At 38.4% G+C, this 26,444-nt stretch overlaps 1 protein-coding gene across 4 annotated transcripts in view; it reads right to left on the bottom strand.

The window, feature by feature from the left end:
* LOC109447059 (basic immunoglobulin-like variable motif-containing protein) overlaps window positions 1–26,443 on the bottom strand; it is a 58,608-nt gene extending 32,165 nt beyond the window's left edge. The window contains exons 1-10 of one of the 4 annotated variants that reach the window (XM_074329510.1): window positions 26,310–26,443; window positions 21,239–21,323; window positions 18,984–19,578; window positions 14,185–14,311; window positions 10,486–10,581; window positions 10,095–10,199; window positions 9,785–9,879; window positions 3,154–3,286; window positions 895–981; window positions 10–106 (exon numbers count right to left, since the gene is read on the bottom strand). In XM_074329510.1, coding sequence (XP_074185611.1) covers window positions 10–106; window positions 895–981; window positions 3,154–3,286; window positions 9,785–9,879; window positions 10,095–10,199; window positions 10,486–10,581; window positions 14,185–14,311; window positions 18,984–19,461 — 1,218 coding nt within the window. In that variant the 5' untranslated portion in view covers window positions 19,462–19,578; window positions 21,239–21,323; window positions 26,310–26,443. Of the gene's footprint in view, window positions 1–9; window positions 107–894; window positions 982–3,153; window positions 3,287–9,784; window positions 9,880–10,094; window positions 10,200–10,485; window positions 10,582–14,184; window positions 14,312–18,983; window positions 19,579–21,238; window positions 21,324–24,898; window positions 25,671–25,882; window positions 25,997–26,082; window positions 26,214–26,309 lie in introns of those variants that run through there. The other 3 variants (XM_074329509.1, XM_074329511.1, XM_019731038.2) reach the window with 3 other exon arrangements.
* Between the last annotated feature and the right edge of the window lies 1 nt (window position 26,444).

Raw genomic sequence — 26,444 nt, 5'->3', positions numbered from 1 at the left:
TGTTCTTACCTTCTTTGTTTTTCGATACTGCAGCCCCCTCTCTAAGTGCCGGATATCTAGATATTCTGGATTTTGAGTGTTTAGATCAGTAACAATATCTGCCCATCTATAGTTAAGAAAGAAAAATAAAGCACAATTTTCTCTTTAGTACAAAATACCATTATAATGGAACGCACATGAGCAATATTTTACAATATTACTATGGCAATAATTCTCTTCTAATTATTCCACCTACTAAGCTCTAATATGACAATTGTTTTTATGACAATTGTTTGTCCAACCATTGCCAAAATTCTCAGTTTAAAATGGTTAGTCTCCCTACGAAATAAATACATGTCAACCTATTAGATGACATCCTGCAGGCTAAAGTACAAACATTCCATTATTTCCTTTTTAACTAGAGTCAAGTACATTTTCAAAGATGTAAAAGCTAACATGCCTTTATTTACAGACAACATGATTGTGTAGAAACTAAAAATTACAAATTGCTTTGGATTGCAAAACTATTATTAGAACTAATAAGTGAATTTGGTAAAGATGCAAAATTTAATGCCTATATAGAAAAATCAATTGCATTTTTTTACACACCCAGAAAATTGGAAATGAAAAAACGTATCAATTTACAAGCATCAAAAAATATAACACACTTAGAGAAAATTTTATCAAAGAATACACAAAACTCTATATTGAAAAATACAAAACATTACTGAGAGAAATGAAAGCTCTAAATAAGTGAAGGTATAGTCTATGTTCACAGATTGGAAGACTACATATTGTTAAGATGTCATTCTCCCCAAACTACACTATAGATTCTATGCATTCTAGTCTAATCAAAATTCCAACAGGCTTTTTAGCAGAAATTTGAAAAACAACAAAAAAGTGAAGTTAACGTACTTTTTACAGTGAATAGCAGGATGTTTTCTACTTGATTCTCCAATTAAGATCCAATATTCTACTTCTTGTGGTGAGAGGGGACCCCTGCTAAATATAAAATACATTCACGGTAAGCTTAATAAAGGTCATTTCCTCTCTTGAAAATTCTGTTTTAATTATATATCAATAAAACATATACTAAAGTTTATTCAAATGTGACAATTGTTAATGCTAGAATAGATATTGGAGTTTAGGCATAAGCAAATATGTGAAGGTGACTAAAGAGAAAGCATAAATTAAATTTAGGTCTTGATCCCCAATTACAAAATCTAGGGCTAAAAGAGTTTAAATAAACCACCTCTCAGCATCTAAGAGGGAAAAAAAAAATCCTAGCATGCTACCAGAATTCTTCAGCTACTCTTCTCCTTCACTGTGCATTTAAAAATTTTCAAAAGGCATCCTAAAAATAAAACCCTAAAGCAGCGATTCACCTATGGAACTTTTAAACACACTGATGCTCTCATCCCACCCCTGGAAATTCTAATTCAGATAGGTCTGGAGTGGAGCACAGGCAAGGATTTGCACAGTTTAAAAAAGAGTGCCATTTGCTACAACAAGGAGAGATCTTGAGATGATTATGCTGAGCGAAGTAAGTCAGACAGAAAAAGTCGAGAACCATATGGCTTCACTGATATGTGGGATATAAAACTGAAAACAACAAAGGAACAAGACAAAGAAATAAAAACTCATAGACACAGACAATAGTTTAGTGGTTACCAGAGGGTAAGGGGGGAGGGCGGTGAAAGAAGAGAGTAAAAGGGGTCAAATATATGGTGATGGAAGAACTAACTCTGGGTAGTGAACACGCAATATGATATATAGATGACATATTACAGAACTGTACACTTGAAACCTATGTAATTTTACTAAACACTATCACCCCAATAAATTTTAATTAAAAAAATAAAGCATGTCAGTTGATCCTTAGGTATAGGTGGAGGTGAGGAACTCTCTTCTATAGAAGATAAGTAGAAGCACCTATTTTTTCATGATTTACTTGTGACAGGTGTCTGGAGTAAGGTGAAGGTGCAGGATGAAGAAACCACAGAAGAAACTATTCCTCACCTCCAGAGAGATGAATAAAACATTTCAGGATTTGGAGATAACAAGTCATTTCCCTTTTACTCCACATTCACAAAAATGCCATGTCCAGCTTCCTGGTTCTCCCAGGTCACTCCTGCCTGTCTCAGGATACCCCCAAACCCTCCAACCCCACCCCCACCAAGTGCCTTGAGTGGGACACAAAGGCCACATGGCCTCCAGCCTGAAAGAACCCATCCTATCCCTAGGTGACCAAGCCACATTCTCCCAGCCCGACCTTCGGCCCTGCCTCTTCCTCCTCCTCAGTTACCAGTGCCGCCGACTCAGGGGTGAACAAACCAGAACATGAGGGACGAGGATAATGATATTTAGCAATACTTTCACTCAAAGTATGCAAGGCTTCTGTTTTCACCACTCTCAAATAGGACACGTCTTTCTATGCTTTGAACTATGCTGGCATTCGTTACCTTAACCCATTATGAAGAAAACTTGCTAAGGAGGAAGAAAAATATTACAATTCAGTCACCCTAATTATTCAATAAATAATTAATTTAAAAAAATAAAACGTGATCACCCTTTCTTATTTATGGACTATCTCTTCTAAAAAGACACAAGTTTACCTGTATGTAAACATATATAATTAATAAAATAGAAACTCTGGGTCAAATAAAGAAACAAATACAACCATCAAGGTAATAGAGTTCTGATATTGGAAACAAAAATTGGCTCTAGGCTTCCTTGTAGCCAGGACAAAAGGGAACCACTGATAAATTCCACGTTTTTCACCACAAAAAGGGAAATGCTTTTTAATGTACTCAGAATGTGACAATCTTCTTGACACTAGATTCCACAACACAATGTTCATGTAGGATGCTGAATGAAGATACTGAGACATAACATATAAACTCCTTTACAACTGTTTTATACTAAACATAAAGGTGATTTTTCAAATGACTTTCTATTGTCATGACTCTGATCAACAGTGTCTAAGTGGATAATGTCAAAGTACAATTAACCAAACGCAATTCTGCAAAAGAAGAAGCTAAAATGTTTCAAGAATAACCTTACAACAGGAAAGCAAATCACCAAGTCTCCCAATTCTAAGCATTAAATATTTCTTAAATGCTTTCTACAACACATTTTATGGTGAAGTATCACATAAAATACAGAAATGCTTACCTGAATGCTTTATTAGCTTTAACAGGGGTTGCTTCAAAGCCAATTGGACAAAAATAATGATTTTGGCAATGATAGATATAAGCCAGTGATTCATCTTTCAATCCACGAGTTAACTTTGACAAGGCCCCTGAAGCTACAAAAACAAAGACAAACTCAGGGAGCTGCAGCACGGTCCATGTTTTACACACAGGACTGAAAGACAGAAGAGACATTACTCAGAACACACTGACATTGCTAGGGAAAAATGAGAAGCTATTGGTGATACAAAAGAATACTAATTAATTTATTTTCAGCTTTACCCGTTAGACTGAAATTCAGATAAACTAAATAGCAAACTAAAGAACTGAAACATGGCCTTGCTTACCAAAACCTCCTAATAACACACAAGCTTGTCTATGAAATTTAGTAACCATATGAAACCTAATACCTAGGGCATACGGCAATGGTCTCATCTTTTACAGTTGTGCACACCTGTCACTAGAAATTTCCAAATAAGCATGCCTATTATAAGCAGTTGTTTAGAAACTATGTGCATATATTACTATACTAATATGCCTTTATAAAAGATATACAAAGGTAGGAAATTTAAATTAGAATGAAATGTAGACATTTTCGTTATTCCCACAGTGACCAACTCGCACAGCTCCTGTAGTGAATACATCCCAATTTGAAGACCACAGAGGTATATGGATAACTAGAAATTCCAAATAATGAAGTCCCAAACATGGAATCTTTGTGCCATGAACACACAATTTAATCATCCTACAAAAGTCACACACACCAGAGGAAAGCTTCCACAAGCCAAGTGATGAGATAAGAACATCTGTAGAGGCAGACTGGTGGTACCAAGGCATCCTCTTTTAACTGCTTGTGTATTTCCCATAGCTAGATTAGTGGTGAGGCCATTTCAAGAGTAGTACCACAAGCAACAAGTTTTTACCAGAACTCAATACTTAAAGCCATTAACTGAGGTTTCAGTAACTTGCATCTCCTGGAAGAAACTAAATTATTCATTAACAAATGGCCTATTAAAACTGGAAATCCTAAAAATAGTTGAAGAAGATGAAACATTGCATGTCGCTGTTTCTCTGTTCGACTTTCTGGCCACTGACATAGCTGAAGACCACTAAGAACAGCAGGTCAATGGCAGTAGCAGAGCCAAGGAGGCGGGACCCCACCTCCACCCCTGCAGACACACAGAATTTGCAAGTCCATGGAGACAATAACATTTCTGTCTGAAACTCTTTCTCCAGACTTTCCCCATAGATTTTTGCTTCATGGCCTCCATCAGGCATACCTGCAATGGCAAGATGATCTTTTCTGTTAAAATCTCTATTTCATAATGATAAGTCTTTCTGCAGTTTTTGGTTGAGTTCCCCTGACAAATTAAAAACTGACACTCATGGTAGCTCTAAGCGAAGAATTATAAGAACTAAAATTCAGAAGATGGTCAATATTTTATTTGTACTTGATTGTAGGTAAGTTCCAGGACAGTAAGCAAATTTAAATATGTGGATTTAGACTCCTCATAAATTCAACAAATATAAAAGATGTCTACAGGGTCTGACAATTAAGTTCGCTAACTCATCGTAGAAAAAATGCTACATACCTCATTGCTAAATACCACTATAGTCACCTTTGAAATACTCCCCTTGGGAAGCTATGCACTGATGCCAGCGCCTAGTCCATCCTTCAAAGCAATTTTGGAACTCTTTTTCTGGAATGGCCATCAGAGTTGTCGTCGTATTACCCTTGATGTCCTGAATGTCATCAAAATGTCTTCCTTTCAATATTTCCTTTATCTTCAGGTAAAGAAAGAAGTCATTGGGGGCCAGATCAGGTGAGTACGGAGGGTGTTCCAATACAGTTATTTGTTTCCTGGCTAAAAACTCCTTCACAGACAGTGCTATGTGAGCTGGTGCATTGTCATGATGCAAGAGCCATGAATTATTGGCGAAAAGTTCAGGTCGTTTCGTCTTTTTCATGCAGTCTTTTCAGCACTTCCAGATAGTAAACTTGGTTAACGGTCCAGTTGGTACAAATTCATAATGAATAATCCCTCTGATATCAAAAAAGGTTAACAACATCATTGCAACAAGTTCACGAACTTAATTGTCATACCTCATACAAAAACAATTGGTTTAGGAAAAAAATCTTAAAATCTTTTAAAAATTGTGAAAATGCCAAATACTCTTCCCAAATAACTAAGCCTTTTAATGAAATAACTTTTATTGTAACTTTTTAATGGAAATCTTTATTTTATATTTTCCTCCTTTCTTAAGTCAAATATAACACAAAACAGCTGACTGCTTTAGTATAACATGATTAGTCATTATTTTAACGTCCTGGAATAGACACAGGGTTCAATGAATCCTATCAATAGAAGACCAAACTCTTCCTAAAGAGGATGGATAGCAGCTTTTAGAAAGACTATAGCAGTAGTTCTCAAACTTGAGCATGCAGGGCTTGTTAAACAACAGACCACTGGTGTCTGACCCAGCAGGTCTGGGTTGCGGACCAAGACTTTGCATGTCTAACAATTTACCAGATGATGCTGATGTTGGTGCAGGGACCATATTTTGAGAGACACCAGTCTAGAGAGAAAATTTCATTTAACTCAATTCAGTAAGCCGTTCATGAGCACCTACTAATTATATCAGGAACTGCAGGAAACAAGAGATACACAGTAGAATATCCAATGGTCCTCATAGGGAAGATTAAGCAAGTAACTTTAACATAGGGTGAAATAAAAGTGCCACAATAAAGGGATATACTATAATTCAAAAGAAAATGAGTACATCAGATCTGAGAAATCAAGAAGGGGTGGCATCCAAGGTGGAACTTAATGAAGTGGCAGGATTTCAACAATCCAGACAGAAGAAAGAGCATGAGGAGAAAACAAAATCACCAGAGGGGAAGGATCTCATCAGGGAAGAGCAATTAGTCTGGTTTAGACTATAGGGTATGATAGTGCAGAGAAGCCTACCATAGGGCATCCCCCAGAATTTAAGCTCAAGGTCATAAAAAGATCACCCTCTGAAATAAAAGACAGTAAATATAGTATTTAACACGTTAAAATGGCCATGCAAGAAAGTAATTCTATTTACAAGACACATAAATGTGTTACCGATGGAAATCAAATTCAGAAAGAAGTTCACACTAGAGTATATCTAAAAAATCTTAAGTGACAAAGCAGTTGCTACCAAATGCATAGCCTTGATCTATATGGTAGGAAGGAGGGAAAAAAAAAAACTACTAGAATAGCTGGCCTGCTGTCCTCTGAGGAGGAGTATATGTCCTGAGCAGCCAACAAGAGAATTCTGGTGCTTTTGATACTGTAGTTCTCACTCTAAGTTAGTATCTCAGCATTCTGATCTCCTTTGAGTTTATTGTGAGTTTGTTCTACAGAGCCTGATCATTTGGAGAAGCACTATATAGAACTCTAGAAAAATTTATTTGAATGTATTTTTACACCTTCAAAGACAAGAATCAGATTCTGTAACCCAGCAACATAACATCCTGCAAGGCTCTTATTCCCTTGACATCTTTGAAATACAACTGATACATGTAGGACAGCCGTGGAAGGCCAATCTATATTGGCTTTGAATGATGCTAAAGAATTTATGCTTTAAGCAAGCACTAGAGAGCTCTTAAAAAAGAAAGAGATCTATTAGCACTGCACATTAAGAAGATTGATCTGGCTTTGTGTCCAATATGAAATGGAGAAAACCAGTGGCTGAGGAAAATGAAATCTTAATGCATAGTCCACCTGAGATGTGCTAATGCACTGTAGTAAGCTGGTAGCAATGGCCACAGTGAGGGTATATATGAATTTTATCGGGATAGGGCAGAAGTAACTACTCTCTGTTAAGCAAAAATAATGAGTTACAATACCTACTGAAGAATAGAAATGAAATACATGAACATTAGTATAATTTTCCGGCTAGATGATTAAAAAAAATGAATCTAGATTTCTCTGGCACAGATGTTGGTAGCTAAGTGAACCAACAGTTTGAAGTTACCTAAATAATAGTAAGAAAATAATAATAAAAATGTTAAGTGAATAAGAAGTGAAGCATCGCTTGAAACTAATGTTGACAACTTTTAGCACAAACTTTTATTGTAATTGCATCTCTGAAAAAAATACTTCAAGTTATATTAACAATTAAATCTGTTAATTTTATCAAAAATCCCTGGATTTTGTTTTTATTCCATGAGTGAGCTCAGTTTACATTTATTGAGGGTCCAGTGGAAATCAGTACATCAGCAAGTGCTGGGGAGTTATGAAATCAGAGAAGCACAAGCCCCAGGAAAACTTAAAGCCCATTGTGGAAAACAGGCCTAACAGTCCTTAAAAAATAACTGTAATAAAAAGAGAAGATAGGTACACTTCAAAGAATTTTTTAAACAAACAGCAACAAGTGACAACAGTTTTTCCTACTACATATCCCAGAGATAAATGAGAAAAGCTTTTTTCTGCAACTCTTTCTTCCACAATGAGAGAGAACAGAAAACACTTTTTCACTTGACACATGTACCACTCCTCTTCTGAATACAATCAGACGTTCTAGGGTAATATGTGTGAGGTCATAGTGCATCATATATGGAATCAAAGGGCTACTGAGGGCAGTCTCTCCGGTCAGGGAGTTGGACAGACATATTAAAAAAAGATGTAATATAATATAAGGCTGCATATGCCAAATGCCACACGACAAAAGCAAATAATCAGTACTACAGGAATTAAGAGGAATTGGCCCCTACAGTGGCAGGGAAAACTTCAGAGATAAAGCAGAGCTCGCACAGGACCACTGATTATTGAAGAGAAAGACAATTCCAAGGAGAAAGGCAGATCAATCATCCTTCAGGAAATACACATAGAAAAAGAAACAGTCAAATATTGTAATAGGAAAAACAGGAATAGGAAATAGGAAAACAGGAATAAAACTGGGAAAACACAGCATTAAAACTTACTGAAGAAACTGCAGCCACCACTCCTCTCCCCCTGCCAAGAGGGGGGAGACAGGGAATATAGGTTGTTTATTCCATTCCTCAAATGAAAAAGACTGATGTCTATTGGAAAGTACATCCTCTCCTAGTTTTTAATTGCCTGATCAATTATTGAGAGAAGTGTGTTGACAGTTTCATTAGAAACTGGAAAAAAAAAATACTAACATACCATTTAGAGCTGCCCTTTCCACAGGAACAGACCTCCTGCAAACGCACAGAATTTAGTCAGTAAGAAGAAAAGCTAACATTTATTGAGTCCTTAGTCTGTGTCAAATAAGGGGCTAAATGTATTATAAACATGTCTCCCTTTATCTTCACAGTGACCGTATTGGGTAGGTACACATATATAAAGACAAAGGTCTACACTGGGCTCAGTAAGTGAGTGTCCAACTGCCTTGTTCAAGGTCACAAGACCAGTATGTGTAGAAACCAATGTGAATGCCAAATTTGCTTGACTTCGTAACCAACTTGACATACCTGATACAGGTCAACAGAAATATATGCAACTCTATGTTCAATCCTTGACCTTGGTAAACTATATACCAAGTAAACAAGAAGTCTTTTGACAAAGACGCTCTCCTTCACCAAACTTTAGTTAGGCTCCTCTGAGCCCTCTTCTTCACTAGGCCTCAACTTGGCCTGTGTCCATCCTTGCAGAACCCAGTTAGCAAGATTCCTACTAAGTTAGTTTAGAAAGAATCCCTCACCCTTGATATCTGATCAGGTTGCTCATCCCCCACCCTTGAGGTCTAAGCCCTGGGCCTGCCTGTTGTAAAATTCTGTTAGACCAGTTTAGCAAGAATCCTGCTACCCTTGTTGCCTCCTTCACTGACCCCTCACTTTGCTAGTTGGCTATAAATTCCCAGCTGCCTTTGTTGTATTCAGCATTGAGCCCATCAATTTCCTCTATTGCAATACGCCTATTACAGCAGTCTTGAATAAAGTCTTCCTTATCATTTTAACAAATGTCAGAATAACTTTTTCTTTAACACTGTATTACAATTTTCTGGCTTGTAAAGTCAAAAAATTATTGTCAAATTAAAAACTGAAACTTGTCAAATAATGCAAATTATTTAATTAGTATACGACTAAAACAATCCTTAAAAACAACTCCATTATTCTGTTACAACCAAGACTATTCTATAATAGAACTTTGTCACATTTATAGCCCATTTTCCTATTGTTTTATGCTATTATGCAGTTCTAACATCAAATATCCTAATATCCTTGCATTCCCTTCTAGGAAAAGGAACTATAAATTCCCTGCTGCTTCCTGAAACTTTTATCAGTGTGTACACACACACACACACACACACACCAGGGACCCAAACAACACAATGTGTCAAAGTAGTATTTATGAGGTACCTTGAAGATCTAAAAGTTCTACATGCAAAGGTAAGAACAGCTAAAAATATTAAACTGTATATTGAAAAGTGCCCCCACAGATTACTATAATGATTTTACTGTTGGATAGAAAGATATACATATAACACTGTGTTTACAGATTATATAATGTCCCATTAATCAAAACAGCCAATCTTTGAGATGGAACCTAAAGCATATACATGTATGTGTGCACGTGCACACGTGTGCATGTGTGTAAGTCTTCAATATGTTTACCTACCAGTTTCACCAGCTGTTTTATTCTTCCCATGAGGCTTATATAGAACATACGAGCATCCTTTTACGTGGAAGTGGTCATTAATTTGTCTAAACCATCTGAAAATAACAAGAAGATTTGCTCATAGCAATAGTTCTATAACAAAGATAGTCTTATTCTACTTCTAGAGAAATTCAAGCAGAGCCCACGTTTCGCATTACCTACCAGAGGTTGGGGCCTGGCAGCTGGATAGTTTACCATCAATATACATCTATACCATTGTTATTTTGCATAACTAGAAATAAGGTATTGCCTCTAAGCAAGGGCTTCGTACCTCATAAGTGTTGTATTTCCAGTGAAAGGGCCAAATCTAATATCTTCAAATGGGGGTTGAAAGCCCAAAATATGTAAAGCTTCTTCTTGGGTAATAGGTGGAAGACTACAAAAGAAACATTGACGTTCATTTTATAATTCCAATCATATGCAAATAGAACCTGTCTCAGTGTTAATATGTCTGATTTGCAAACAATTTTAGTAATATTTAAAATTTTTATTTTATCAAAAATACACGCATATATTTTCACCTAAAAGGCTTAGTAACAAAATACAGTAGTTTTATCTCAATTTATGAAAAATCTATTCTTAAAAACCTTCCATTATAGAAAAAACAACACAGAATAACTTGAATTTGAAGTTTAGAGATACCAATAAATTAACATACTTACTTTCCAGCTCCCATTGTGCTATATAAGAAATTCCAACAAGAAATTAAGGAGGAGATACCACAAGAAGTCTTATATTGTGGTCGGCTTATGCAGTACCTGAGAAAATAAAAGACTGTTTTCTTCAGTTGAATGAACACAAAATATGCATGGAGAAATATAACACTCATGGCAACTAAAAGTGTCAACATAATGAAAATTTTGATCATTTAAACTAATATAAAATCTTTATTCACTTAAAATATTTTTATATTTTTCAAACATCATAAATGCATAACAATAAATCATTCGTTTTAATAAAGATAGCTAAGTATAACTACTAAAGTGGATGCTATCCAAACCAATGGGGAAAAAAATGGCATATAAATTTAGACACCAAGTACTAAAATTTCAGTGCAACCTCCTAGTTGATCTGCATACATGATTATTTGCAACTTCAGTTGTAAGAGTTCTTTATGTTTCTGATATTAAACCCTTATCAGATATATGATCTGCATATATTTTCTCCCATTTCATAGGTTGCCTTTTTCGCTGTTTAAATAGTTTCCTCTGATGCACGTAAGTTTTTAACTTTAATGTGGTCCCATCTATTTTTGCTTTTGTTAGGTGTGCTTTTTTTGTCAGATCGCAGAAATCATGGCCAAATCCAATGGCTTTTCCCGTTTTCTTCTAGGAGTTTTATAGCGTTAGGTCTTACATTTATGTCTTAATCCATTTGGGGTTAATTTTTGTATATGAATGTGAAGTAAAGCCCACCTTCATTCTTTTGCATGTTAGTATCCACTTTTTCCAGCACCATTTTCTGAAGAGACTATCCTTTCCCTATTCTGTGGTCCTGGCAACCCTGACGAAGATTTTTTGGCCCACTTACATGATGGTTTATTTCTGGACTCTCTATTCTGTTGCATTGGTCTATGTGTTTGTCTTTACGCCGGTATCAGTTTTAATTAGTATATCTTTTTTTTTTTTTAAAGATTTTATTGGGGAAGGGGAACAGGACTTTATTGGGGAACAGTGTGTACTTCCAGGCCTTTTCTTGCAAGTTGTTGTCCTTTCAATCTTAGTTGTGGGTGCCGTTCAGCTTCACGTTGTTGTCCTTTCAATATTAGTTGTGGAGGGTACAGCTCAGCTCCAGGTCCAGTTGCCGTTTTTCTAGTTGCAGGGGGCGCTGCCCACCATCCCTTGCAGGAGTCGAGGACTTGAACTGGTAACCTTGTGGTTGAGAGCCCACTGGGTCCATGTGGGAATCGAACCGGCAGCCTTCAGAGTTAGGAGCATGGAGCTCTAACTGCCTGAGCCACCGGGCCAGCCTTAATTAGTATATCTTTGTAATATGTTTTAAAATCAGGAAGCGTGTGGCCATGCGTTCAACTCTTGCAATCATCACCTTCCCAGCAATTCATTAGAGGCAATGTCCTCAGGTGGAAGTTCAGGAGTAAGATAATGAAGTGTCAATCAACACCATGTCTCCTTCCACAACCCCTCCCTGGATTTCTGCAGTGCTGACCTGGATCTCCACGAAGGACTCAGATGTTTCTCCCCTGATGTAACTGCTCACACCCCAAGATTTAAACGGAGGGATCACCGGATGGTTTCAGGATTGTCACATGAACTTTAGGGAAACCTGCACTGTCTGAGGCCAGTAGTAGTTTATGGACAGAATTTGATAAGTATGTATTAGAGCCTGTGGTTTAGGGACTTCATTATTTGTTTCAGGGAAGACAGCGTTTTCCCTATTTTTCATCTTATTGTTTTCATGGGTCTGAGGAAAGGAGTGGAGTAGAAAGACCTTATTCTATCATATTTAAATCTCCCCTTCTCATCTTCAACAATTCTTCGAAAAGCCTTGGGATCAACCCTAGGCATCCTTAAGATTTTTCATATTTCTTTATCAATCTAAACTTGTTTATTGGTCTTGCTCTGACCAGCTTAAAACTTTTACTGACATTCTACTATCTTGTATGGGTCTTTCCATTCCAACCCTAATCATGTAATATTCTCAGTGGGAAAGGAATAGCTTGTTGTCCTGGTAATTTTCTCCCGGGGGTTATTTCTCCTATCTTTCCTTCCTCATTCAAGTCTTTATGGTCTCACATATTACTCTCTTAAAACATAATTACCCATATTTGTTATTAAAACAAATCTTAAATCTAAGGAATTAGAAACAAAAATGGGCAAAGCCTTGCCCCAAAGAAATTAAAATATTTTTGATTCTAGTGTTTCTTCTCCAATACACTTCATACAAACTACTACCAATTTATCTTTGTAAGTATCCTTTTGTTAAGAAATCATCAATGGCTTATCTTTACCCTACAGGGAAAGAAAAATCTAAATCCTTAGCCTGATATCCAAGAAATAGATCATGAAAAAGGACTGCAGAATCTGGCTCTCAGGTTTCAGTACATGATCTACTTATTCACCATGTGATGTTGGGCAATTTTCTTAGCTTCCCTGAGAGCCTCACTCCAGACAAGCTGGTCTACCCGTCATTACCAACATGCCAGACACATCCCTAGCATTCATTCAAGGCCCCTAGACCCTTAGTTCCCTCAGATTTCCTCTCTTCAGATCCAGCTCTTCAGTGAAGCTTTCTGGTAATCATTACTTCCTCTCATGTTGGTTCTTTATTCATACCCACCATCAGACAAATTACCTGAAATATTTTATATTTTTCTGTTTAGTTCCCTCTCCTCAACTAGATTTTAAACCTCAAGCGAACAAAGACCATGTTTTGCGCATCTCTGTATTCTCAGCCCACAGCTAAGGATCTAATATTTATTAAATAAGTGAAAAAAAAATCTAATATTTCTAAAAACTCATACAAAAGAATTTTTAAAACCTCACATCAGAGGTTAGTAATTTTAAAGCTGTATTTTAAGGTAACCAAATAGCCCTAGTTGTTAAAAGAGAAATCTCTTCTTATTAGAAGAATGCCAGCTAGTAAAGTCAGAAAAAAACTGATAGAATTTTGAGATATTACCATTTGCAACAAGGATTCTGGCAAGGATAGTCAATGGATTTGGCTAAAATCACTAGGTGGAAAAGTTGATAGGGACAGGGTATTAGTTTAACGCCACTGTCACCCCAGTGATTACTTGATGGTGGCAGAGGGAAAAAACTAACTTGACAATGTGGGCTAAGGCTGTCACCTCCTAAATCTAGTAATCACTCTTAGAATCTCTATATTGGATAAACAGATAACTATGTACCTCCTGATATTGAGGTAATATGAAGGACACGGGATCACTTAGGCAGTATTCTTGCCTAAAGTGTTCAACAAGAATCTAATCAAGTCTTTATATCTAACTTCCAGTTTTCAGGAAATACTGAGGTTATATGAATAATTTAGACAACAGGAAAAAAAATCGGACAACTCCAGAAGGTAGGACATTCTACAAGATATCCAGCCAAGTCTCCTCACTAAGTCAAACTCCTAGAATTAAAAAAAGGGACGGGAGAGTGAGGTAGAGACTGTTCTAGATTAAGAGTGACAGATGGGTCACAACACAATAAGCAAACACAATGTATTATTGTTCATGATTGGGTCCAACTTTGAACAACCAGACATGAAGATATTTTCAGAACAATCTGGGAAATTTAAATTTAGCCTGGGAATTAGATACTAAGGAAATATTGTTAACTTTATTAGGTATGACAATGGTATTGTAGTTAAGGGGAAAAAAGTCAATTTTTAGTGGTTACCATCGTCTGAGGTCTAATACTTTTCGTTGCTTAATATCTTCAAGAGGAGAATACTGAGGCCACTCCTTTTGATGTCTTCCTTTTTTATCTGAAGTTTTTTTCTTGGAAATTTGTTTCTTTACGTTGCCTAGAATACAAGAGTATAAAATAAGCAAAATGCTTAAGATGAAATAAACTGCCAGGGCAATACAATTAATTATGAAACAAAATTAAAAAGTAACTGCCACTAGTTCTAAAAATGATATTTGTAAATATATTGAATAAATATACCAGGGGTGCCAAAAAAATATATACACATGACTTGTCTTCATCTTTTGTTATCGGTATATACTGAGTATTACAATTTTAATACAGTTTTTTCCTGTCTTAAAATGTGTATACATTTTTTGGGCACCCTCTGTATATATCTTCAAGAATATTCTCCTACTTTAAGGAGAGAGAATAAAAACAAATTTAAACAACCATGAATATAATTTCCTGTCAGATTTGCATTTCCTAATTCCCAAGCCAGTCACTTAGCTAGTAAAAGAATCAATCACAAAATCTTTAATTTAGAAAATCAAATTACCAACAGTAAAACATTTAACTAGCCCACTTTCCAGAAATTGAATCCTTTCTATAAAACAATAAGACCACATTAATGTAACTCCGTTAAGAAAGTAAAAACACTAGATCCCATAATGCAATGATGTGATGTTTAAAAATATCTCCAGGCCTACAGAGACCACAAAATAGATTAAAAATGAAACAAAGTTTCCTGTCTTCGTGTATATTCGTTCTCTCTCTCTCCCCTTCCCCACCAAAAAAGACAGGTAAGACAAAGAACTGTGGTTACCTACGGGGGGAGGGGAATTGGTAGCTAGACCAAAGGAACACAAAAAATGAGTTAGATACTGTTTAATTTTTATGCTTTTTATTTCTGAACCATGCTAATGGACTAGTCAGTGAAAAAACTATATAATAATAAATAACATCCAAGCCTCATTTCAATAAAATACCATTAACATTTCAGACAGCTGTGTATGCTCAAATACTTTAATAATATCACAAATATAATGAAATAATCAAATGTTATAAAAATTAAACAAAAGCTAGTATTTTATTTTTATGAGTTACTCATAAAATATGAAACAAGTTATATAGCTATATGCCCAGAAAACAAACATGGAAAATTGTTCATTTTATTCATTTAGGATGCTCTACGATGAAATCATTTGGCACCCGAAACCGGGTGGAATTCAAAAACTACTGATACACAGGGAATTTCTCTAATTTTTGTACGGTGTCATAGTAACAAACACTATAATATTTAGAAACAAGTTGATATTTTCCCCTTCCCTCTAGTTATTCTTTGTAAGTCTTCACAGAGAACACAAAATTTCTCACAGAGCTAAACCATTGGCAAACATGAGCTAAACCTCACTCTGACAAATTTCCATTACTAGTAAGTAAATTCTAAAGAACCAGGAGATGGAAAACCTACTTCCCACCATTTCTTGACATGTCTTCATTGCCCAATAATGCCTTAATTCCCTACAGAGTTTTCCCAGCTACTTAAGAGTTTCAGAGGCTAATGAAGCATGGTAATCTGTGACCTCAGCAACCCAAAGCGGTCTTTACCCACATACTTTCCTCTAATACTTACCTAAGCCTGCCCTCTGATCTCTCTTATTTATGCCCATGAGCCCCTGGGGTTAAATAAGCATATACACGTATGTCCCAAATAAGCATCCTTCATAACATCCCCACATTGCCACACAGAAAGCTGGTCCTACAAACAAAACTCCATTCAATTTGAGAAAGAAAGCTCTCTGTCAAAGTGGAAGCTAAGTTTGAGAGAGGAAGATAAAAGAGCGATGCCTGAAGACTGTCCCCCTCTCCCATCAACTCCAGTAACTCATTGCCCCTGGTCACTGCCATGTTCCTTCTTCCATTGCTCACACTGCCCACAACACACCCATTTAGCCCCAACATCATATATACATACATCTATATGCCCATATTCACCACACTGGCTTTCACAGAAAGGCATGAGGATAGTGAATAAAAGTAGAATACCTACCATCTTCCTGGCAATCACAATCACTGGAAAGTAAGGAGGAAGGACCCCAGAAAGAAGAAAGCCAGAGAAGGGGAGGCCCAAATTCTCTGTATAAATTTGGTCCAAATCCTAAGCTGACCCCTGAACCATGCACACACGGAGCAGATCCCAAACAGTACAGCTAAGGCTAAAAGAACTGAACTGAGATTTAAGATGTCTTCAAGAGACAGAGTTGACTGGATCCAACCAAATTAATTGCTGCTAAATCAAACAAAACCAAACAAATACACTCTACGGAGGAATATACCAGAATCCAAAGTTATCATAACATAACATTCCCAATATTTAGGATATAACCCAAAAATTACTGAACATGTGAGGAAACTGAAAAAAATGTGACACATTCTCAAGAAAAAAGAGAAGACGAACTCTGAGATGACCCAGATTTTAAAAGTGGCAGATAAAGATTTTAAAGTGGGTATTATAATTATGCTATATGAGATAGATAAAATGTTGTAGTAATGAATGAAAAAATAGTAAATCCAATACAAGAAACAGAAACTATTTAAAAACGTAAATTCTAGAACTAAAATACACAATATCTGAAATAAACAATTCATTGAACATATTTAGCTATCTTTAAGAAATGTACTTTATATAAAAAAAGACACAGGTTGAAAATAAATGGATGGAAAAAGATATACCATGCAAAAACTAGTCAAAAGAAAGCTAGAGTCGCTATATACATATTAAACAAAGCAGCTTCCAGAACAAGAAATATTGCCAGGAATAATGAGGAACATTTCATAATCATAAAAAGGTTAATTCAAGAAGAAATAAAAAAGCATAAACATGTGCATACCTAATAACAGACCTTCATATTGCATGATAACAAAAATCAACAGAATTAAATGGAGAAAAGACAACTCCAAAATCATAGTCGGAGATTTTTAACACCCCATTTTCAGCAATTGCTAAAACTTGACAAAAATTAAGTATAGACACAAAAGTACGAGCAACACTTTCAAACACTTTGACTCAATAAATATTTAGAAAACACTCCATCTAACAACTACAAAATGCACCCTCCTTTAAAGTGCACATTCACCAACACAGATCGTACACTGGGTCATAAAACAAGTCTCCATAAATTTAAAAACACTGAGATCGTATGTCCTCTGTCCACAATGGAATTGAATTAGAAATCGATTTTTAGAAAAACTCCAAATATCTAGAAATTACACAGCATCATTCTAAATAATGTATATGTCAAAGAAGAAATCACAAGGAAAATTAGAAAATACTTCAAATTAAATGATAAAAATAAAGTGTATCAAAATGTATGCAGTACAGCTAAAAACAGTATTTAGAGAGCAATTAGAGCATTAAATGCTTATAGTAGAAGTCTGAATCAAGAAATTAGAAAATGAAGAGCAAAGTAAATTCAAAGTAAGAAGAAGGAAGGAGATAATAAAAAGCAGAAATTAATAAAATAGAAAATAAACAAGAAAATTAACAAAGCTGAAAACTGGTTACTGGAGAAAATGAACAAAACCAATAAACCTCTAGCTAGAAAAAATAAATAAATAAAAGAACATAAATGACCAACATCAGGAATGAAAGAGGAGTTATCACTAAAAACCATATCGACTTTAGATCTAGAGATAAAATGGACTGTTAGAAACAACTTTATGCCAACACATTGACAACTTAGATAAAATAGACAAAATAAAATTTGACATAATTAATGGGAATCAAGACAACCCCATAATAAAAGTGAGAGATTTTTAGGAAAACAGGAAATTTTTCAGAAAACACTTTCCAACTTGTCTTAAGAGACCTGCATAGCCTTAAGTCCAACACCTGAAAAAGACATTACAATAAAAATCATAGACCAATCACTCATAAATATAGACACAAAGTGAAATAACCTGATACCCCAACAATTACAATTTACATAACATTCCATGAAACAAGTTGATTTTACAAATGAACAAGCAGACAAATGGTGGTTTTACAAAATGATCAGAGAACCCTAGAAGTGAAATACAAATCCTAGTTCTACTACTACTTCTTCCTACCAGCTATGAAAATTTCAGCAGGCAACTTGTCCCCTCTGAACCTCAATGTATTCCCCTAAAAAATGGGGATAACAGTACCTACTTCATAAAATTCCTGGGTTACTGTGAGTTCAAAAGAAAGAAGGCAAAGCATTAGTATCTGCCAGAGGATCACCACATTGCAACGGTGAAGGTTTTGCACCCTAGGTGAACTCCCTAGTCAAACATCACTCAAATTGTGCAGTACACAACCTACTCAGTGGTACCTGGAAACCTTGCTGGGTACACAAAAAGTTTTAACAACAAAAATGCCTCAATGTTATATGGTAGAAAAGAAAACTAGGTGTTTAATTGGGAAATATAAATTCATGTCCCTGCAAAACTACGAAATAGTGGTATGTTATTCTAGCTACCTCACTAACCATCTCTAAATTATGTACTTATCTGTAAAATCTGTATTCTACAGCACCCTAGATTTTTCAAAACTTTCAAAACATCTGAAGTTTCCAGTGGCAACAGATCAATGAACCACATGTCCTATTATAAGGTTATTTTTTTAACTACAATGACAGACAAAATGATAGCAATGTCCCCCGTTCAGTATTATAAAAGGAAAGCATGTTTAATGGCAAGTTTGAACAAGATAATATATTTTTTTTTACTATGTTCACATGTGAACTTCATGGCTCCTTTCTTACCTGATTTGTGCTTCAAATTTGTGGTCACTGCATCAAATTCAGATTTATCAATTTCCCATGCGAGAGGTAGCTTGCCCAGGCTATTGGATAGGTTTTCCAAGCTATTTTCCTCATTGTAGATGATTTCTGATGTACTGGTCGGGATGCCAATATATCTTGATGAATTATTTCCAGCAGATAAAGAGGTACTATCAGATAGGCAAGAGGAGTGGGTTGGATTTGGCATTTTATAGATTGAGGTTGCCTGGTTGAGAAAGGCATAGTCTGAACAGATGGCATAAATTTTCTCTCGAGTATGGGTCACGGGACAGCTCCACGGATAATGACCATCTCCTTTGGGACCCAAGGGTGCTCCTGAGGCATGAGTGCAGAAAGATTGTACAGCACCTTGTAGGTTCTCTTCAGGAGACTTCCTCTCAGATTTGTGCTCACCATTTCCAGAATAATTTGCCCTTTTTGCTTCTGCAACGTTAGGCATTGAATGCAATTATAAAAGTTCTGTTACGATGAGGAAGTTGCAACTCTCTGTTTCTTGAAAAATAACTGTGACAACTGTTTATAGCATTCTACAAAAACTTGAGAGCTGAAAAATGGTCTAAGAAAAGAGGGAGAGAGAAGAGAGATCAACAATCCACCAGATACTAAAAACAACCTGAAAAAATACACTAAGTGCTTTATATGCCTTCATTCAGTAAGCATTTATTTTTCAAGTACTATATGTACTATATGCCTAGATTTATGATCAATGACCGTCTGTCCTATCAAAAAATTACTTGAAAATAGTGTATTAGAATAATGAAGACAAATAGCCCAATTAAAAATTGACAAAGAGGGCCGGCCCAGTGGCTCAGGCGGTTAGAGCTCCATGCTCCTAACTCCGAAGGCTGCCGGTTCGATTCCCACATGGGCCAGTGGGCTCTCAACCACAAGGTTGCCGGTTCTCAACAACTCCAGTCCCGCAAGGGAGGGTGGGCAGCGCCCCCTGCAACTAAAATTGAACATGGCACCTTGAGCTGAGCTGCCGCTGAGCTCCCAGGTGGCTCAGTTGGTTGGAGCGCATCCTCTCAACCACAAGGTTGCCGGTTCGACTCCCGCAAGGGATGGTGGGCTGTGCCCCCTGCAACTAGAAAACAGCAACTGGACCTGGAGCTGAGCTGTGCCCTCCACAACTAAGACTGAAAGAACAACAACTTGAAGCTGAGAAGCACCCTCTACAACTGAGATTGAAAGGACAACTTGACTTGGAAAAAAGGCCTGGAAGTACACACTGTTCCCCAATAAAATCCTGTTCCCCTTCCCCAATAAAAAAATATTTTTTAAAAAAATTGACAAAGAATATGAATAGCTACTTCTCCAAAGATGATATAGAAATGGCAGATAAAAACATGAAAAGAAGCTCAACATCATTAGCCATCACAGAAATACAAATCAAAACCACAATGAGATACCAACCAACACCCACCAATATGGCTATAATAAAAAAGACAGATAATAATAAGGGTTGTTGAGGATACGGAGAAATTGAAATGCTCATAAATTGCTAATGGAAGTGCAAAATGGTCCAATCACTTTGGAAATCAGTTCTTCAAATATTTATTTAGAGTTACCATATGATCCAGCCACTTCACTTCTAGGTATATCTCCAAAAGAAGTAAAAACATATTTCTACACAAATGTACACAGCAGCATTATTCACTATAGCCAAAAAGTGGAAACAATCCAAACATCCATCAATTGATGAATGGATAAATAAAATATACCATATCGATATAATGAAATGCTATTGGGCAATAAAAATAAATGAAGTACTGACCCAAGATACCATATGGATGAACCTTGAAAGTGTTATGCTAAGTGACAAAGGACCAGATAGTGTATGATCCCATTTATATGAAGTGTCCAGAATAAGGAAATCCATTCCATAGAGACAGTAAGTAGAGTAATGGTTACCTATGAGTGGAGGTTAAGAGGAGGTTGGGGGATGATGGGTTTCTTTTTGAAGTAATGAAAATATTCTATAATTGACTGTGGGGATGAATGCACAACTTTGTCAATATACTAAAAGCCAATGAACTGTACACTTTAAATGGGTGAATTGTATAGTGTGTGAATTATATCTCAATTAAGCTGTCTAGAAAAATAAATCCAAGGTTATTTTAAAAGGCATACAGGCATAAAGGATATATAATGGATAATGAGCACAGATTTAAATCAACAAAAAAATACAGAATTTAAATGTTTTAAATATCTGTCACCTGACAAAAAACAGGATCCAATCCAGGTTGTCACCAACTTCTGATCAGTTTCAGGAAAAACTGAATTTCAAGTCTAAATTGATTCCTTTAGGGAAGAAAAGAGAGAAAAGTTTAAATAACAGCCAGGAGCACCAAGGAAACTGAAGATTTACACAAAAGAAAGACCTTGGTGAAGGAACCCATTACAGGTGATATACAAGGCAACCTGATGCCAGAGCAAAGCATCGAGGGCTTTAGTGAGGGAGCAGCACTCAAGAGGTTCAGCTCACCCCGGGTGACCAGTTTGATGTTTACCCGTTAATATCTCTGCTCATTTGCTTACTTTAAAAAATTAGAAATAAGTTTCACAGGTTACAGGAAACAATTATGTAAAACCATCATACAAATATTGAATGGCAAAAACCTATGAAGATGATTACCCTGAGTGTGTGAGAACAAACTAATGAAAAGTCCTGCATGTCCTCCATGTAACTTAAGGAAATAGACCTTCATACGAGGAGGACTCCACATATCCTAGAACAGATTCCATTTTCTTTCTTTTTAAGAAATGCGTAAATGCTCTCTATTTATAACCTTCAGGTAGTGATTTTTTAGTAATTTGTGCAGAGTTTATAGTTATTGGCAGGAGGCTCTGCTCGGCAGGAGCTTCACCGCCAAAGATGGAACCTCTCATGGTTTCACTTTGGAAACTTTATTTTTTAGTCAAGAAATCCCAGGAGTAAGTATAGTGGATCTCCAGACAGGAATCTGTTATGCTTTCTCCTGCTTCCTCATCTCCAGGTATGATGGTGCCAGAGGAGGAAGACGCAAAGAGAAGCTGAGCATCTAAGGTTGTACGGACCAAACTCGGGGCTTTTCTGAGTTCTTTTTTTCTGATTCTGAGCAGATGTCCTAAAGGAACATTTTCTACATATCTGTTATCCTCATGCCTTTCTCTAAGAACCAGTGTGGTTTATTATTTGTAGCATCGGGGTTTTGTGGATCGGTTATAGTAGGATGAGGCATGAAAGACTGTACGGTCATGGTAGAGCAATAAGCAAAGGGTTCAGGAGTTCGTCTGGTGGGGGAGACAGAACTGTTCCAGGGGCTGCCCTAGTTGTCTCTTCATCTCAAGCTTAGCTTCCACTTTACCAGAGCTTCCTTCCTCCGAGCTAATGGAATTTTGTCTGTGGGACCAGCTCCCTGAGTGGCAGTGTGGGGATTTTATGAAAGATGCTCATTTGGAACATATATAGGAGAATATGTCTATCAAAAACATATGCAAAGGGAAATTACTGCATTTGTACACAAAAGGGGCTAAGTTTCCTGGAAGCTAAAGACAAGAAAGAACATAGCACCTGATTAATAAAAAGTTTAACAGTTTCATTTTCTCATTTGTTTTCGGTTTCTTTGCTTTTAAATAGGGATCACCGACCAAGAACGATCCCTTCGGTTGCACTTTTACCAAAAAGTGAAGATCCTCAACATAACAGCATATTTTATATTGATGGTCAATAAAACCCAAGAGGAAACTTAGCGGGATGAAAACTTTCTCATTGAACCGTTTACGGAAATTTCTCTTTGAAAAACTGTAATATTTATATTTTGTCACAAAAGTAAAAATAAATTACAGAAAATATTGCAAAGTACCAAAAGATATTTCAGAAGAAGTGAAAATTATCTAAATCCCATGACCCAAACACTGCTATAGTGTTATTTTTTTAATCCATACTACGGTTATTTGTCTGATCCTTGTCTTTCCTCCCCACTTCAGTGAAATATTCGTGAGGCCAAGGGCACTAGAATTACTGTATCCTCAGGCTTTCTTACCAGTGAACTAAGCACAAGTTATTACTGATAAGAATCACTACAGACGCAAATTATTGCATTATATTATAATTATAGCCTCAGGAAATAGCGAGGTGCTAGAGAAGCAGTTTATTCCTCTACTACACAGCCCTCAGCTCTCACAATTTGTCACAGCCTGTATCTTCTTTGGTCCCTATATTTATAAACCATTCCCAATACCATTCCCAATCCTAGCTCTGCCCCCCCTTCACTTCATTCCCATGAGTTGACACTTCTAATCTGACCTGTGCATAGATATTAGAAAATAAAGTATGTATACATACATGATCGTATAACTCCTCAGCCTAAAACTCTCTGCTGTTAGACCCAAAAGCCAACTCTTATCTGGCCCCATATCATTCCCCCTCTCTCCCCTTTCCCTCTGCACTCCCCCAACCTGACCAATTTTCCATTCTCTGAATGCCATCTACTCCCACTCACCCACCGTTATTTAAGTTAATTTTCATTTATCCTTCAGATATCCTTCAAATTTCACTTTCTGGGGATACTTTCTTTGCTCCTCAAAATACACCAGGTCACCCTGTATAGATGCTCAGGTACCTTTCTTTCAGGTCTTAACCAGGGTGCCATTTTATATTTATATGTGTGTATATATGAATGTCTGCCTCTTGCAAGTCTGTTTTTCCTGATTATTGTAACCATAGGGCCCAGTATTTGTAGAACTGTTAAGTTTCTCAATGTTAGAGACCTTGACTTAACGTTAGGTCTCTGAATGCTGGGTCTCAGAGACCTTGACTTACAGGCAGAGCCATGTCTGCAAGAAAACAACAAAATGTCTGTTGGCCTGCACCTGTAGACAGAGCCAAACTTGCGATAACAGTAAACACCACAAAACAGCTACTAGCTTGCAGGCAGTCAGCATTTTCTGTTCAAACAATGCTACCCTGTCAGCACAGCCCCAATAACACCCTCCTCACCCTTCCTTCGGGGCTGCAAGTCTCCTTTAGGCCTGCAGCCTGGGCTGTAGCCATCTTTTGCTCAGCCTGATAAACCTTTGTCTCTTACAATAAAAACTTTCTTAACTTGCCTGACCGTGCCTATTCCTTTACCGGCCAACCTATCACTATCATCAACAAATACTTATTTTTAAGTGCCTACATCATGCCAGGCACTGTTGTAAACCCAAGCTTAAGAGCCTAGATTCCAGGAGGGCTTACCAAGAGTGGCCTTAGAAATCAAGAACAGGAGTTTTAGCCAGAGGCCCTCTTCTTCTACTCCCTAGTTTTCTCCCTAGTTCTCACCTGTGATAATTGAGGTTCCCTAATCCAGGAGCGGCAACGCTGTATTAAGATTTACTAATAAGAATGACTACGGGACCTATGGCTCAATTTAATGATATATTTATAGGATCATGGTACAAGCAACAAAAGTGTTGTTTAACTGTGCGCAAACAAAATTTCATAAAATAGCCAGCTCTAAATGCCCCGCTAGAGTATCCATTTCTAAAAGTCACAGGAGCTGTTTTGCAAAACAAATGTTCCATTTGTAAAGTCAATATTCATTGCCTAGGTTACATTCTTTTCCAGTTACATTTTAAATCAGTATTTTTAAGGATCAAGTTTGCTTAGAGAACTAAACATCTTAAAAAGTCTCTTCAGTAAAGCTTTACACATATGACGACTATTATGATCTATACTCTGTATGTAAGGCCACTGAAACTCAGGAGCAGGTAAGTGACTTACTGAGGGGGAAATGCCTGAGGGCCAGACCAGATGCTCTAAGCCCCAGCGGGTCTGGTCTCGGTCCTTACCCCCACTCCCCGTCCGCCCCCGACCCCTCCCAAAGCCCCCCGGGCCTCCTCCTCCATCAGACCTGAGCCTCTCGCCCGGCAGAGGCCGCAGGCCTCGGGTAGATACCAAGGGTCCTCCCGTGGACCGGCTAGTGTCGAGCCTAAATTCCCGGGGAGGAGAGCGGAGTTCCCACTGCCCTCTTCTGCGAAGCTCGCGACACCGTCGGGCTTGGAGGCCTCCGGGATGGAGGAGGCAGTAGCGCAGACCAGCACCTGCGGTGCTGAGCCGGTGTGTGCGGTGCGAAAGCGGCGCCAGACGAGAGGAAGGAGCGCAGCTGCACCCACTGTCCGTACCCCTCCGGCCGCCACACTGGCCCGCGTGCCCTCCTTCCCCAGGGCCCGGCGTCCCGCTGCTTCCCCGCAGACCGGCGTCCTGGTCCCTCTCCCAGTCCTCCCTCCCGGGCCGGAAGCTGGAGTTGGCCGCCAGGGGGAGTGGGCGGAGGCTGGCGCGGTGGCCTCCTCCAAGCAGCCCTGGGACGTTCGGGGTGCTCAAGACGCCTGGGCGGGTGGGACGCGGGCAGTTTTCCCCCGGAGAAGAGGGAGCCCCGATTCGAGCTTTGGAATGCACGAGTACATATCATTATTAATGACAATTGCAAATAAGAAAACAGAAAAGGAAACCCTCGCCGTGGTCCCAGCCTTGGCCCCTTTTGGTCGCGGAACCACCGGGCCTGTCTGGGTTTTCGCGGCAGCTGGCAAGGTCCGAGAGAGGGAGGGAGGGAGGGAGGCTCCGAGTCTGATTCCGGAGCTGACCGTGACTCCTACTGGTGACCGCCCTGGCCCCGGGGCTGACGAGCAGGGGCAAGGGGATGGCAACGGCACGCTCCAGACCCGGGCCCCGGTGAGCGTGGCGGGAGACGCGCGCCGGACAGTAGCCACCAGAATCGGCGCGGGCGCCTCCAAATCAGGCTTTGTTCCCAGGAGGACTCGTCCCTTGTCTCCCTAGTGCTTCCCTCCATCCTGCGGCCCAACTCTTCAGCCCACTTTTTCCCCGGAAGATCGGTTACCGACGCAGTAGCCTCCACTCGGACTGCCACAGGGCTCCGGAGCGGCCATGGCCCCTGGCAGCTTAGGCAGCGTTGGGGGCGCCTGAGGCAGGCGGGCCGCACTAGGCCCGGCCTGCGGCGCCCGGGTTCCGCGCAAGGCCCGTACTGCAGGGTGCACAGCTGCGGGCCGCCACTTCGGTCCAGCCCACAGCCCCAGGTACCTCCAAGCCTGTCCAGGGGTCGGGTCGCAAGTGCCGCGACGAAACTCGGCGGCGGAACCCAGACCCGGATCACAGCATCCAGCGCGCGGCCCCAGACACTCCTTGGGTTACCCTGGGGATCTCGTCTCCAGTCCCATCGGAGCGTGCGGGGGCAGCGCGCTGGACGGCTGTGGCCGGAGACCCGTCGTCAGATATCATTAACACCTTCCTTTCATTGTGTTTTATACCTGCACGTGTGGAGGATATTGTAGCAATTTGGATAAAAATATTAGCTGTGCCTCCAGAGCCGCCAGCCCTGCAATCGGGCACCTAGTATTTATTAATCTGTTCTCTGAAAGCGGTGACCGCAACGTAAATAAATG

Source organism: Rhinolophus sinicus, linkage group LG04, assembly GCF_036562045.2.
Source record: "Rhinolophus sinicus isolate RSC01 linkage group LG04, ASM3656204v1, whole genome shotgun sequence".
Lineage (NCBI taxonomy): Eukaryota > Metazoa > Chordata > Mammalia > Chiroptera > Rhinolophidae > Rhinolophus > Rhinolophus sinicus.
This window is presented reverse-complemented; position numbering and strand designations above follow the sequence as displayed.